The sequence below is a fragment of the Heterodontus francisci genome, chromosome 19 (assembly GCF_036365525.1).
Source record: "Heterodontus francisci isolate sHetFra1 chromosome 19, sHetFra1.hap1, whole genome shotgun sequence".
In the NCBI taxonomy this organism is placed as follows: Eukaryota; Metazoa; Chordata; class Chondrichthyes; order Heterodontiformes; family Heterodontidae; genus Heterodontus; species Heterodontus francisci.
This window is the reverse complement of record NC_090389.1, coordinates 77,889,804-77,903,263: the sequence shown is the minus strand read 5'-3', so window position 1 is coordinate 77,903,263 and position 13,460 is coordinate 77,889,804. Positions and strand designations below refer to the sequence as shown.

Sequence of the window (13,460 nt, the reverse complement as noted above, 5' to 3'; positions counted from 1 at the left end):
CCTGATGCCCTACACCCTAAGGGTTCTAAAAGAGGTAGCTGCAGAGATAGGGGATGCATTGGCTATGATTTTCCAAAATTCCCTAGATTCTGTAACGGTCCTAGTGGATTGGAAGTTAGCAAATGTAACACCACTATTCAAGAACGGAGGAAGAAAGGAAACAGGGAACTACAGGCCTGTTAATCTGACATCAATCATTGAGAAAATGCTGGAATCTATTATAAACAAGTCTTAATGCACTTAGAAAATCATAGTATGATCAGACTATGCCAACATGATTTTGTGAATGGGAAATTGTGTTTGTCAAATTTATTAGAGCTTTTTGAGGATGTAACTCACCACAACCTTCTCAAGGGAAATTAGGGATGGGCAACAAATGTTGGCCTTGCCAGTGACACCCACATTCCATGAATGAATTTTTTAAAATAACTAGTAGTGTAGACAAAGGGGAACCAGTGGATGTGGCATACTTGGGCTTCCAAAAGGCATTCATTAAGGTGCCACACAAAAGTTTACTGCGCAAGATAAGGTGGGGGGTAATATATTAGCATGAATGGAGGGTTGATTAATGGACAGGAAGTTCTTCTTCTTCTTCTTCTTTGGCCTCCTTGTCTCGAGAGACAATGGGTAAGCGCCTGGAGGTGGTCAGTAGTTTGTACGCCTGGTGTGGCTATAAAGGCCAATTCTCAAGTGACAGACTCTTCCACAGGTGCTGCAGATAAAATTGGTTGTCGAGGCTGTTACACAGTTGGTTCTCTCCTTGCGCTTCTGTCTTTTTCCTGCCTTTGGCTGGGCTTATAACCCGTAACTGCTGCCTTCCGTGTTGTTTCAGTCGCTGTGAGACGACTATGGAATGACCAGGAAGTAGAGATAGGGATAAACAGAGCATTTTCAAGTTGGCAGGCTGTGACTAGTCAAGTGCCACAAGGATCAATGCTGGGGGCTCAACTATTTACATCTAAATAATGACTTCGACAAAGTCACCTAGAGTAATGTATCTAAGTTGCTGATGATACAAAGTTAGCTGGGAATGTAAGCTGTGAGGAGGACACAAAGAGGCTGCAAAGAGATATGGACAGATTAAATGATTGGGCAACAAGATGCCAGATGACTTACAATGTAGGGAAGTGTGAGGTTATTCACTTTGGTAGTAATAGAAAAGCAGAATATTTTTTGAAAGGTGTGAAACTTCTAAATGTTGATGGTCAGAAAGACTTGGGCGTACTCGTACAAGGAACACAAAAAGTTAGCGTACAGTTACAGCAAGCAATTAGGAAGGCAAATGGCATGTTGGCCTTTATTGCAAGGGGATTGGAGAACAAGAATAATGAAATCTTGCTACAATTGTACGGGGCTTTAGTGACAGCACACTTGGAGTATTGTGTGCAGTTTTAGTCTCTGTATTATGAAAGGATATACTTGCATTGGAGGCGGTACAGCGAAGGTTCACTAGCTTGGTCCCTGGAATGAGAGGGTTGTCCTCGGATGAGAAATTAAGTAAATTAGGCCTAACCTCTTTGGAGTTTAGAAGAACAAGAGTTGATCTCACTGAAACACACAAGATTCTAAAGAGTCTTGAAGAGTAGGCACTGAGAGGTTGTTTCCCTTGGCTAGGGTAACTAGAACATGGGTGAACAGTCTCAGGATAAGGGGTCAATAATTTAGGACTGAGATGAGGAGAAATTTCTTCACTCAGAGGCTTGTGAAAATGCTCCATCGTTGAGTATATTTAAAGCAGAGATAGACAGATTTTTGGTGTCTCAGAAATCGAGAGATATGGGGAGCAGATGAGAAAGTGGAGGTGAGGTAGGAGATCAGCCATGGTCGTATTGAATGGCAGAGCAGATGTGACAGGTTATATGGTCAACTCCTGCTCTTATTACTGGGATGCTGTGTTAGCTGGGTATAACATGTGGTACTATTTTTGCACTCTGTCGTTGTGTGAATGAATTCCCAGCACTTGAAACATTGAGAAGCCACAGCCAGAATGTGCAGCCCACCCACTTTGTAGTGGCCAAATTAGAAAGTGGAGCAGCTTTCAACCAATTTCGGGGTCCGCTCCGGATTCTCAAGGGTCAGTCTGATAAGGGTAAGCTGGTTTTATGGCTCACTATTCTGTTGAGCTGTTCTATTCCATTAGACACTACTTTTCAGCCTATAGGACTGTCTTCACCTCCTCCACTAGTGTTATAGTGTTGATGCCCTTAGTAATCACTTGCCACACAGCGCATGGCTATTCATCCAGCTGCTGGTAGCATTTTGACACAGCTGTAACACAGCTGCATCTTCTGGCCAGGGTTTTTGAAGGGAATTGGGCAGGAAGCATTTAATTACAATGCGTATACCAGGTTGACACCGCCTTGGTTAGAGCCATCTCAGAGGCATAAATTGACCAACCAAGCACTTAAATAATATCAGGGGTTTACAGTCCGAGCTGCATGGTTGCTGGTTTTTTGTTGCTGTCTCATTCTTTTCCACCTCAGCTTCCCATGGACTAACCTACAGCTTGTGATTGTTGTTCCCACGATTGACGTCTGCTTCAGCTGTATCAACACCCAGCAGATTTGCATGTGTCGTTGATGGCCAGTGTCAGCCTACCAAACCAGGCAAACCAGTTGAATATCTATTCTGATGAATCTCTCTTCAACGATCTCTCCCCATAGCCAGCAGGCAACAATTAATTATTTATTACTATTATGTATTTATTAATTATGTAAGGCAGTTAGTAAACTTTCCCTCCTCATCCTTCTCCACCTGTCTGCAGCCTTTGACACGGTTGACCACACCATCCTCCTCCGACGCCTCTCCACTGACGTCCGGCTGGGTGGGACTGCTCTCACCTGGCTCCATTCTTATCTAATTGTAGCCAGAGTATCATTTGCAACAGCTTCTCTTTCTGCTCCCACACCATTACCTCTAGTGTACCCCAAGGATCTATCCTTGGCCCCCTCCTATTTCTCATCTACATGCTGCCCTTCAGCGACATCATCCGAAAACAGAGCATTAGTTTGCACATGTACTCCGACGACACTCAGCTCTACCTCACCATCATCTCTCTTGACTCAGCCACCATTGCTAAATTTTCAGGAAGCTTATCCAACATCCAGTACTGGATGAGCAGAAATTTCCGCCAATATTGATAAGACTGAAGCCACTGTTTTCAATCCCCACTCCAAACTCCGTTCCCTAGCTACTGACTCCATCCCTTTCGCTGCAGCAGTCTGAGATTAAGCCAGTCTGTTCGCAACCTTGGTGTCACATTTGACCCAGAGATGAGCTTCCGACCTTATATTCATAGCATCACCCTAAGACCGCCTATTTCCACCTCCCTAACATCGCCCAACTTCGGCCCCTGTCTCAGCTCATCTGCTGCTGAAACCATTGTTTATGTCTTTGTTACCACTAGACTTGACTATTCCAATACACTCATAGAATTATAGAATCATAGAAAGTTTAAAGCACAGAAAGGCCACTTGGCCCATCGTGTCTGTACCAGCAGAAAAATGATCCACCCATTCTAATCCCACCTTCCAGCATTTGGTCCGCAGTCCTGCAGATTACGGCACTTGAGGTGCCTATCTAGACTCCTTTTGAATGAGTTGAGGGTCTCTGCCTCAACTGCCCTTTCAGGCAGTGAGCTCCAGACCCCCGCCACCCTCTAGGTGAAAAACCTTTTCCTCATCTCCCCTCTAATTTTTCTACCAGTCACTTTAAATATATGCCCCTCATCACTGACCTCTCTGCGAAGGTGAATAGACCCTTCACCTCCACTCTATCCAGGTCCCTCAAAATTTTATGCATTTCAATCAGCCTTCTCTGTTCCAAGGAGAACAACCCCAGCCTATCTAATATTTCCTCATAGCTGCAATTTTCCAGTCCTGGCAACATCCTCGTAAATCTCCTCTGGACCCTCTCTAGTGCAATTACAGCCTTTCTGTAATGAGGTGACCAGAACTGCACACAGTACAAAAGTTGTGGCTTAACTAATGCTCACTCCAATTCACTCCTGGCTGGTCTCCCACATTCTACCCTCCGTAAACTTGAGGTCATCCAAAACTCTATTGCCTGTGTCTTAACTCACACCAAGACCCGTTCCCCTATCACCCCTGCGCTCGCTGACCTACATTGGTTCCCGGTCAAGCAATGTCTTGATTTTAAAATTTGGATCCTTGTTTTCAAATCCATCCATGACCTCACCCCCTCCCTATTTCTGTAATCTCCTCCAGCCCCACAACCCTCCAAGATATCTGCGCTCCTCTAATTCTGGACTGTTAAGCATCCCCAATTTTAATTGCTCCACCAACAGTGGCTGTGCCTTCAGTTGCCTAGGCCCTAAGCTCTGGAATACCCTCTCTATCTTTTCTCCTTTAAGACACTCCTTAAAACCTACCTCTTTAATCAAGCTTTTGGTCATCTGTCCTAGAGAGATACAGCACTGAAACAGGCCCTTCAGCCCACTGAGTCTGTGCTGACCAACAACCACCCATTTATACTAATCCTACATTAATCCCATATTCCCTACCATTCTCCTACTGCCTACCTACACGAGGGGCAATTTGCCTATCAACCTGCAAGTCTTTGGCTGTGGGAGGAAACCAGAGCACCCAGCAGAAACCCACATGGTCACAAGAAGAACTTGCAAACTCTGCACAGGCAGTACCCAGAACCAAACCCAGGTCACTGGAGCTGTGAGGCTGCGGTGCTAACCGCTGTGCCACCCTGATGACTCTTTATGTGGCTTGGTGTCATATGTTGTTTTTAACGCTCTGTAAACCACCTTGGCACGGTTTACACATTAAGGGCACTGCATAAATATATGTTGTTGTTGTATATGTGGCAGAGTTGCCAATTCAGCAGCATTCTTGCAGCTGCTTTGCAAAAGGTCACTCACTCGTGTGCTTATTTTATTAACTGCTCACAAATGTCCCAAAGTAATAGAGTGAAGTAAGTGATGTATAAAAAAAGGCCAAACCTTCAACTCCCATTTAGTGCACTACCTGCAAACTAAAAGTAATTTTGCTGCTTTCAGGTGTCAATTTTCAAAAAGGGTGATAAGACGGATACAACCAACTGCATACCCATCAGTTTTTCTTCAATACCAGGTAAAATAATAGAACAAATGAATAGGAGTAAACCTGAGGATTACCTGTATGACAACAGTCTAGGAGTGCAACAGTTAAAAAGTATTCAGATGAGCAGTTGAAACACCTTAGCATACAAGGCTATGGGCCAAGTGCTGGAAAATGGGATTAGAATAGATAGGTGCTTGATGGCCGGCATGGACATGATGGGCCGAAGGGCCTGTTTGTGAGCTGTATAACTCTATGACTCTATGAAGAATGCTCCTCTGGCCCCCACAAGTAAATATTAGGCCTCCCCTGCTGAGGAAATTCCCCCACCCCACCCAAGTTGGCTGGCAGCTTATAAATAAAACTCAAGAGACTAAAATGTCCCGTTTCTGGAGTCACAGGTGAATTTCTAACTCACCTGCCCCAAATTGACCTGAATTAAAAACTGGCCAATACTATCTGGTGCAGTTGTGATTAATGCAGTATCACATTTAACCGAGTTTTCCAATCAAGCCATTTTCTGCTATTCCACAAACCCCTTTAGTTCAGTTTTTAAAGGTTTAGTTATTTTCGTCTTCATTACAACCAGATGCTGAAATCTCTAAGCTTGGGCTCTGCATGGCCCAAATCGACAAGACCCAACCTTATTTAAAAATAACAAATCTGTTTGCAATACTGTAGACTAATCACTATATAATGGTCTCTCTCCGCTTGCCCATGGATTCCCACGGTCTGCCTGATTCTCATTTAAACAACATTTATTTCAGCCACTAATCAATGAAATAAAGCATTTTGCATTTGCATTGATCAGTCAATTTCCTTCTTCATTATTTCAGCCTCGGTGTTTTTCTTCCTCCAATTGTTTTTGTTTTTCTCTTTTATCATTCACCATTCAGAAAATAACACCAAAAAAAAACTTTTCCACCCAACCATATTGCGGCATACAAAAGAAGTCTTCAAGGTACAGGAACCACAACATCCCCTCAGACAGAAGAGAAAGCTTTTGACTTGCTTTAAATGTTTTCAATTCTGAGCAACAAAACGACAAAGAGATTACGACACAAAGCTAGAGCTCCAATAACATGGAGATGTTTGGGCCCTTTAAGATGTCAGACATGATTTAAAGAGCCCAGAATCCCATTCTCCGTTGTTCTTAAGCCCACCTGTGCAGCCTTCCTGGACCCCTGTGTTTTAATTTCACCACCACTCTCTTCCCACTCCCCCATCCCCTTTAGCACATCCATTCTAATTGCTCCATCTCTGGTTCTATTGAATTTCCCTAACCTTTTTTAAAAATCTTTTACAGGGGACCAAGCAGGTCAGGGGAAAATGCAATGTAAAAGGACAACCTTGATATTATTGCAGCAAGAAGGATAATGTTGACTGACAGCAGGAATATTAGTGTGTACATCTTTAACTATCCTAGATGGATGGGCTAATATCCCCATTATACCCCATTTAGAACAGAAGCAAGAGCAACTTGTACATTCACAGGGGGAGGAAAAGCGACCAACAAACTACACCAAACAGTTCCAACAGCTCGTGAAGCCACTGCAATTGCAAGTAGCAAAAGCCTTCACAAAGGGGCGGCACAGTGGCGCAGTGGTTAGCACTGCAGCCTCACAGCTCCAGCGACCCGGGTTCAATTCTGGGTACTGCCTGTGTGGAGTTTGCAAGTTCTCCCTGTGTCTGCGTGGGTTTCCTCCGGGTGCTCCGTCCTCCCACAAGCCAAAAGACTTGCAGGTTGGTAGGTAAATTGGCCATTATAAATTGCCCCTAGTGTAGGTAGGTGGTAGGGAAATATAGGGATAGGTGGGGATGTGGTAGGAATATGGGATTAGTGTAGGATTAGTATAAATGGGTGGTTGATGGTTGGCAAAGACTCGGTGGGCCGAAGGGCCTGTTTCAGTGCTGTATCTCTAAACTAAAAGCATACATGTTTCAGAAATCCTCAGCTAGAGTCATCCAAAATTCACTGAGCTCAAATAAGACAATGAGTGAGGACTTCACCCACTGAATTGTTTAATTAAAAATAAACACAGATGGAAAATCTGTCCCAAGTAAGTCCGTGTGCTTTACATAACTACAGACTTGGAAAAAGGGTCAGAAACATTGCAGAGCTTCCTGTATTTGGAACTACTTAATCCCAAAGAGTAAATTATTGTATTTCATGCAGAACAATAACAAACTCCCACACTGAGGGCAAATACTGAAAACCTCTTCACACCTCTTGGTTCAGGTATAGCTGCAAAACCACCATTACTTTGCAATGTCAAAACTTGCCATTATCTAATCAGTAACAATAAGGGTACTGTTATGGTACTGGACTAGCAACTTACAAATCACGAGTTTAGATCCCACAAGAGCAAATCGTGAAAGGAAATTCAATAAACCTGGTCACTGCTCAGCTAGCAGCAGAAAAATAACCATGAAACTACCAGATCATATTAAAAACTCAGCTGGTTTACTAAAGAAAGAAAGCTTTTCATTTCTATAGCACCTGTCATGAGCTCAGGACATCGCAAAGCGCTTTACATCCAATGAAGCATTTTTGAAGTGGAGTCACTATTGTAATGTAGGAAATGCGGCAGCCAATTTATGCACAGCAAGCTCCCACAAACAGCAATGTGATAATGAATGATCAGTTTTTTATTAGGTAAGGGATAAATATTAATCAGAACACCAGGGAGAAATGCCCTACTCTTTTTCAAAATAGTGCCAAGGGATCTTTTATGTCCACCTGAGAGGGCTTTGATTTAACTCATCTCATCAATAAGACGGCACCTCTGACAGGCCAGCATTCCTTCAGTACTGCACTGAAGTGGCAGCATAGATTTTATAACCATGTCTCTGGAGTGGCACGTGAACCTTCAGATGCAGAGGCGAGAGTGCTATGGCTGATCTATGGCTGACACAGCTAACATTCTTCAGGGAAGGGATCCAGTCAGCCCCACCTTGTTCTGGCCTACACATGATGCCAGCTGCACAATATTTTCAGGTTGAGATTTCTGGAGCTCTGGGCAGCTGCAATGACTAATAGATGATTCCCGCACATGGGAAAATTTAATGTTTGACTTAACTGCCAACCAAACTATTGTAGCAAGTGGGTTGTGTCATTCAGAATGAAACTGAAGTGAGACAAAGGGCGAAATGCATCCTTTCAGATAAAGAGTGCAGCTACTTCCCTAACTCTGTACCAATGATCAGAGGTTTATTGCTGATACAGAGCCCCACTCCTGCTTTCAAAACACCTTTTACCTGTAATATTCTTCCATCTGATGTTCCAAGGTGACCCACTGTGGAATTTCCTATTACGGATACAATGATGGATGTCAGTCTGGTATCATCCAGTTCACCATCAAATCGATCCATTCGGGGGAAGACTTGCGAGGTCTTCGTTGGCTTGTCCCAACACTCTCTCTTATTCTGAAAAAGGGAAGGCAAGGCAAAAATAGATTATTGTAATTGCGGAAATGGAGCATCAACCTAAAAGCTGCTGAGAAAGGGATATTATACTTCATCTGGAAGAATGTGGGCGGAAGAGCACCAAAAATTGGTATATACTTTGGGAAGACCAGCAGATCTAATGTTGCATAAAAGCAAAATACTGCAGATGCTGGAAATCTGAAATAAAAACAGAAAATGCTGGAAATACTCAGCAGATCTGGCAGCATCTGTGGGGAGAGAAACAGAGTTAACGTTTCAGGTCTGTAACCTTTCATCAGGTCTGATGTGACATTGCTTACAGTGAGTCAGAGATTATCCTGACCTAGTGTTTGTTTGAGTGTGGAAGTGGTAGAGTGATGTACCTCCGGATTGTAAGAATTTAGACAGACTTTTTTATTATTTGTTGAACTGAGTGGCTTGCTAGGCCATTTCAGAGGGCATTTTAAGAGTCAGCCACATTGCTGTGGGTCTGGAGTCACTTGTAGGCCAGATCAAGTAAGGATGGCAGATTTCCTTCATCGGACGGGGTTTTGAGTACAAGAGTTGGCAGGTCATGTTACAGTTGTATAAGACTTTGGTTCCGCCACATTTGGAATACTGCCACATTACCAAAAGGATGTGGATGCTTTGGAGAGGGTGCAGAGGAGGTTCACCAGGATGTTGCCTGGTATGGAGGGTGCTAGCTATGAAGAGAGGTTGAGCAGATTAGGATTATTTTCATTAGAAAGACGGAGGTTGAGGGGGGACCTGATTGAGATGTACAAAATCATGAGAGGTATAGACAGGGTGGATAGCAAGAAGCTTTTTCCCAGAGTGGGGGATTCAATTACTAGGGGTCACGAGTTCAAAGTGAGAGGGGAAAAGTTTAGGGGGGATATGCGTGGAAAGTTCTTTACGCAGAGGGTGGTGGGTGCCTGGAACGCGTTGCCAACGGAGGTGGTAGACGCGGGCACGATAGCGTCTTTTAAGATGTATCTAGACAGATACATGAATGGGCAGGAAGCAAAGAGATACAGACCCTTAGAAAATAGGCGACAGGTTTAGATAGAGGATCTGGATCAGCGCAGGCTTGGAGGGCCGAAGGGCCTGTTCCTGTGCTGTAATTTTCTTTGTTCTTTGTTCTAAAGGGCATTAGTGAACCAGTTGAGTTTTTACAACAATCGACAATAGTTTCATGGTCACCATTAGACTGGATTTAATTCCAGATTTATTAACTGAATACAAATTTCACCATCTGCCATGGTGGGATTCAAACCCACGTCCCCAGAGCATTAGCCTGCACTTTGGATTACTAGTCCAGTGACACTACCACTACACCACCACCTCCCCACAAAGTAACAAAGACAGCAAAGTATTTTTGACCATTTCTCAGGAAATAGCATTGCCCTTGGAACTAAACTAGTCCAAAAGTTTCCTTAAAGTACAACGGTTCCCCTTTAAGTATATTAGCTTAGTTGTAAAATTTGCATTACCACAAGGGCATCTCAGTAACTGATTCATGCTCCATTGCTTATAGTGGACTATCAGCTTGGGTGTTGAAATATCAAATCTGTAAGCTCATGGTTTACGAACAATGAACTATTACTGAACCCAGCATTCTTTTTGATGTCTACAAATATACATCACATGCCATACACAGGCACTCAATCAATGACGTTGAAATTATCCTCCTTTCCCTAACTATAAACAATGGATTCCTGCACTCTTCCTCAGGCAGTGCAGGTCTCCGTCTCCATCTCTCACCCATCCTATTCAGCATACTCTATCAGAGCAAAATGTTCCTGAGAGTCTTGCACTAGTCTGCAATACAAACACCAGACAAACCATCTCAACAAAGATCTCACTACTTCATAGAACAGAAAATGTTTTATCATTGTGCACAGAGTAACCTTCCATGATTAAAAAAAACTAAGCTAAGATGGAATATGGAATAAACAAAGCACCACAGGTTTCAGTAGTTTACATAAACCAGCAACAAAGTTTGGCACACATATGATTTACTGTTCAGTAAAATCACTAAGCCCCATTACATGTGCAAGTTGTATGGATGGAAGGCAGAAATTATAAAGGGGCTTAGACAGAGTGGGCAAAACTGTGGCACTGTAGGGAGGGATTTGGGAGCCCAGGTATGCAATTCACTGAAAACTACTGCACAGGCGCATTATGTAATCAAAAAAGCTAATCGAATGTTGGCCTTTATCTAAAGGGGATTGGATGAGTAGAAAACTATGCTTCTGTTGTACCGGAATACTGCATTCAACTTTAGGTACCGCACCTAAGGAAGGATACCTTGGCCTTGGAGGGAGTACCGTGCAGGTTCACCAGAATTATACCAGGGCTAAAAGGGTTAAATTGTAAGGACTGGGTTTCATAAATAAAAGCAAAATACTGCAGATGCTGGAAATCTGAAATAAAAACAAGAAATGCTGGTGCTGCCAGACCTGCTGAGTATTTCCAGCATTTCTTGTTTTTATTTCTGGGTTTCATAAACTTGGCTTGTATTCCCTTGAGTCGAGAAGATGGCAGATCAGCCCTGATCCAACTGAATGATAGTACAGGCTTGAGGGGCTGAACAGCCTACTCCTGTTCCAAAGTGAAAGCTCCCTGATGGTTCATGGATAAATGCATTGCATTGTACAGCTTGTGAATCATGCAGGCAATGAGGGTCCCAGATTCCATCACCGCTGTGTCTCCTAGGTGAGAGGAGGGGACAAAATCGCCAGCCAGGGTTCCTGCTGTTGATTATTACTTCAAATCACCCTTGTTGGTGAGTTTGAACAAGTTTTTTTTTAGTTTTAGAGATACAGCACTGAAACAGGCCCTTCGGCCCACCAAGTCTGTGCCGACCATCAACCACCCATTTATACTAATCCTACACTAATTCCATATTCCTACCACATCTCCACCTGTCCCTATATTTTCCCTACCACCTACCTACACTAGGGGCAATTTATAATGGCCAATTAACCTATCAACCTGCAAGTCTTTGGCATGTGGGAGGAAACTGGAGCACCCGGAGGAAACCCACGCAGTCACAGGGAGAACTTGCAAACTCCACACAGGCAGTCCCCGGAATTGAACCCGGGTCGCTGGAGCTGTGAGGCTGCGGTGCTAACCACTGCGCCACTGTGCCGCCCACTGTGTAATGTTGGTTAAGCCAGGGATAAAACTAAGCTTCAACACCTGCATGGTTGAAAAGCCTAAGAAGCTCATTCTCCAGGTTTACATAAAAGGATCAGCGACATGGACAGTCTACCATTGGGGCTGCTGCCTCCTACGGAACAATAATTCATTCACCATCTTTAAGGGAAGAGACTATCAGAGGGATTTTATTTTTTAAAAACAACTGAAATTCTGTGACGAAGAGAGCTGGGATGAAGATGCATGCAAGATCTCAGAACTACAAAACTGATTAATAGTGAAAAGTGGAGCCAGTCTGAGTTGGAGTAGGTTTGCTACCGAAACTGTTTTACTTTGAGGACCAGGGGTGGGGATGGTGTCAGGTTCCCTTCTTCTTTACAAACAAGGTACAACAAACCGATAAAAGCCCCAGGATTTAACAACCAATCAACACCGGAGAATGATTTCAGGACTATAATCCAATTGAGGGCTTGAGTGAGTGTCAGACTTTCAGACCAAAGACTTCAAAATTTGTTAACAAAACCTCTTAGTAAGATTTAGCTTCAAAATTATTCACTGATATCTTATTGCATCATTCTATTTTAAGAGGTGGAAGGACACAAGGAAAGAAGGATTTATTCTGTTTTCCCATCCCTTTTTTAAGTGTAAGCATTACTTGTCTACGTAGACAATATGAAGTGAGCTTTCAGATATCATTTATTTTCTATCTTAAGATCCTGAACATCCCACTTACAGTACAGCATTTTAACTCATGCCTAGGTGTCCACAAATTGGGGGGGTGCGTAGCTTGTGGCAAAAGTGGATGAAATATTCTGTACAAGGCAATACTATTAATGATGAAAGGTCACAGACCTGAAACGTTAACTCTGCTGCTCTCTCCACAGATGCTGCCAGACCTGCTGAGTATTTCCAGCACTTTTTGTTTTTATTTCAGATTTCCAGCATCTGCCGTATTTTGCTTTTATTTTACTATTAAAATATATATGGACATGCACATACACACATGGTATAATGTTCGACACTAATATGCACTGAATTGAAACTAGGTATTGGTTATAGTTCAGCTTCATGGTACAAAGATACTTTGGTTCAATCACACGACTCACAGCTTGTAACATACTGCCGTGCACTATTTATTTATTTTGTAATTGTTCAGCTGGGTTCCGGCTTTATGCAATCCACGACTATGAGTTATCCTCTCAGGAATGCATCTGGAAGCTCTGAAAGAGTTAAAAGAAGCTTTCTACAACATCAACTTGCATCTATATAGCTTCTGTAATGCAGTAAAAAAAAAGTCCCAAGGTGTTTCATGGAAGCATTATCAAACAAAATTTGACAACGAGCCACAGAAAGAGATGTTAGTACAGGTGACCAAAAGCTTTAGGTTTTAAAGAGGTAGAGAGGCGGAGAGGTCCGGGGAGGGAATTCCAGAGCTTAGCTGAAGGCATAGTTGGAAATGGTGGGGCGATTAAAATCAGTGATGTGCAAGAAGCCAGAAGTAGAGGAGTGCAGTGATCTCGGAGAGTTGTGGGGCTGGGGGAGATTACAAAGATAGGGAGGGGCGAGGCCATGGAGGGATTTGAAAACAGGGATGAGAATTTCAAAAGATGAGCAGGAAATTACTTTATAAGTAGGAAAAGAAACTTAATGTTGAAATTTCTAAAAGCATCTGGACATGTGCCAGATCAACACAAGACAGCTAGAGTTTATAACTTCATCATAGAGTTTTTACACTGAACACAGCAATGTAATTTCAGCATAAAATTATAGTTTACAGCAACCAAGTCTGTCTGAGCTTCCAAC

At 43.0% G+C, this 13,460-nt stretch overlaps 1 protein-coding gene across 3 annotated transcripts in view; it reads right to left on the bottom strand.

The window, feature by feature from the left end:
• The window catches only part of mst1rb (macrophage stimulating 1 receptor b), a 131,269-nt gene that overhangs the window by 76,719 nt on the left and 41,090 nt on the right, over positions 1-13,460 (bottom strand). For all 3 annotated transcript variants that reach the window (XM_068052055.1, XM_068052054.1, XM_068052056.1), the window contains one exon: positions 8,328-8,495. In XM_068052055.1, the coding sequence (XP_067908156.1) occupies positions 8,328-8,495 (168 nt within the window). The remainder of the gene's footprint in view (positions 1-8,327; positions 8,496-13,460) is intronic.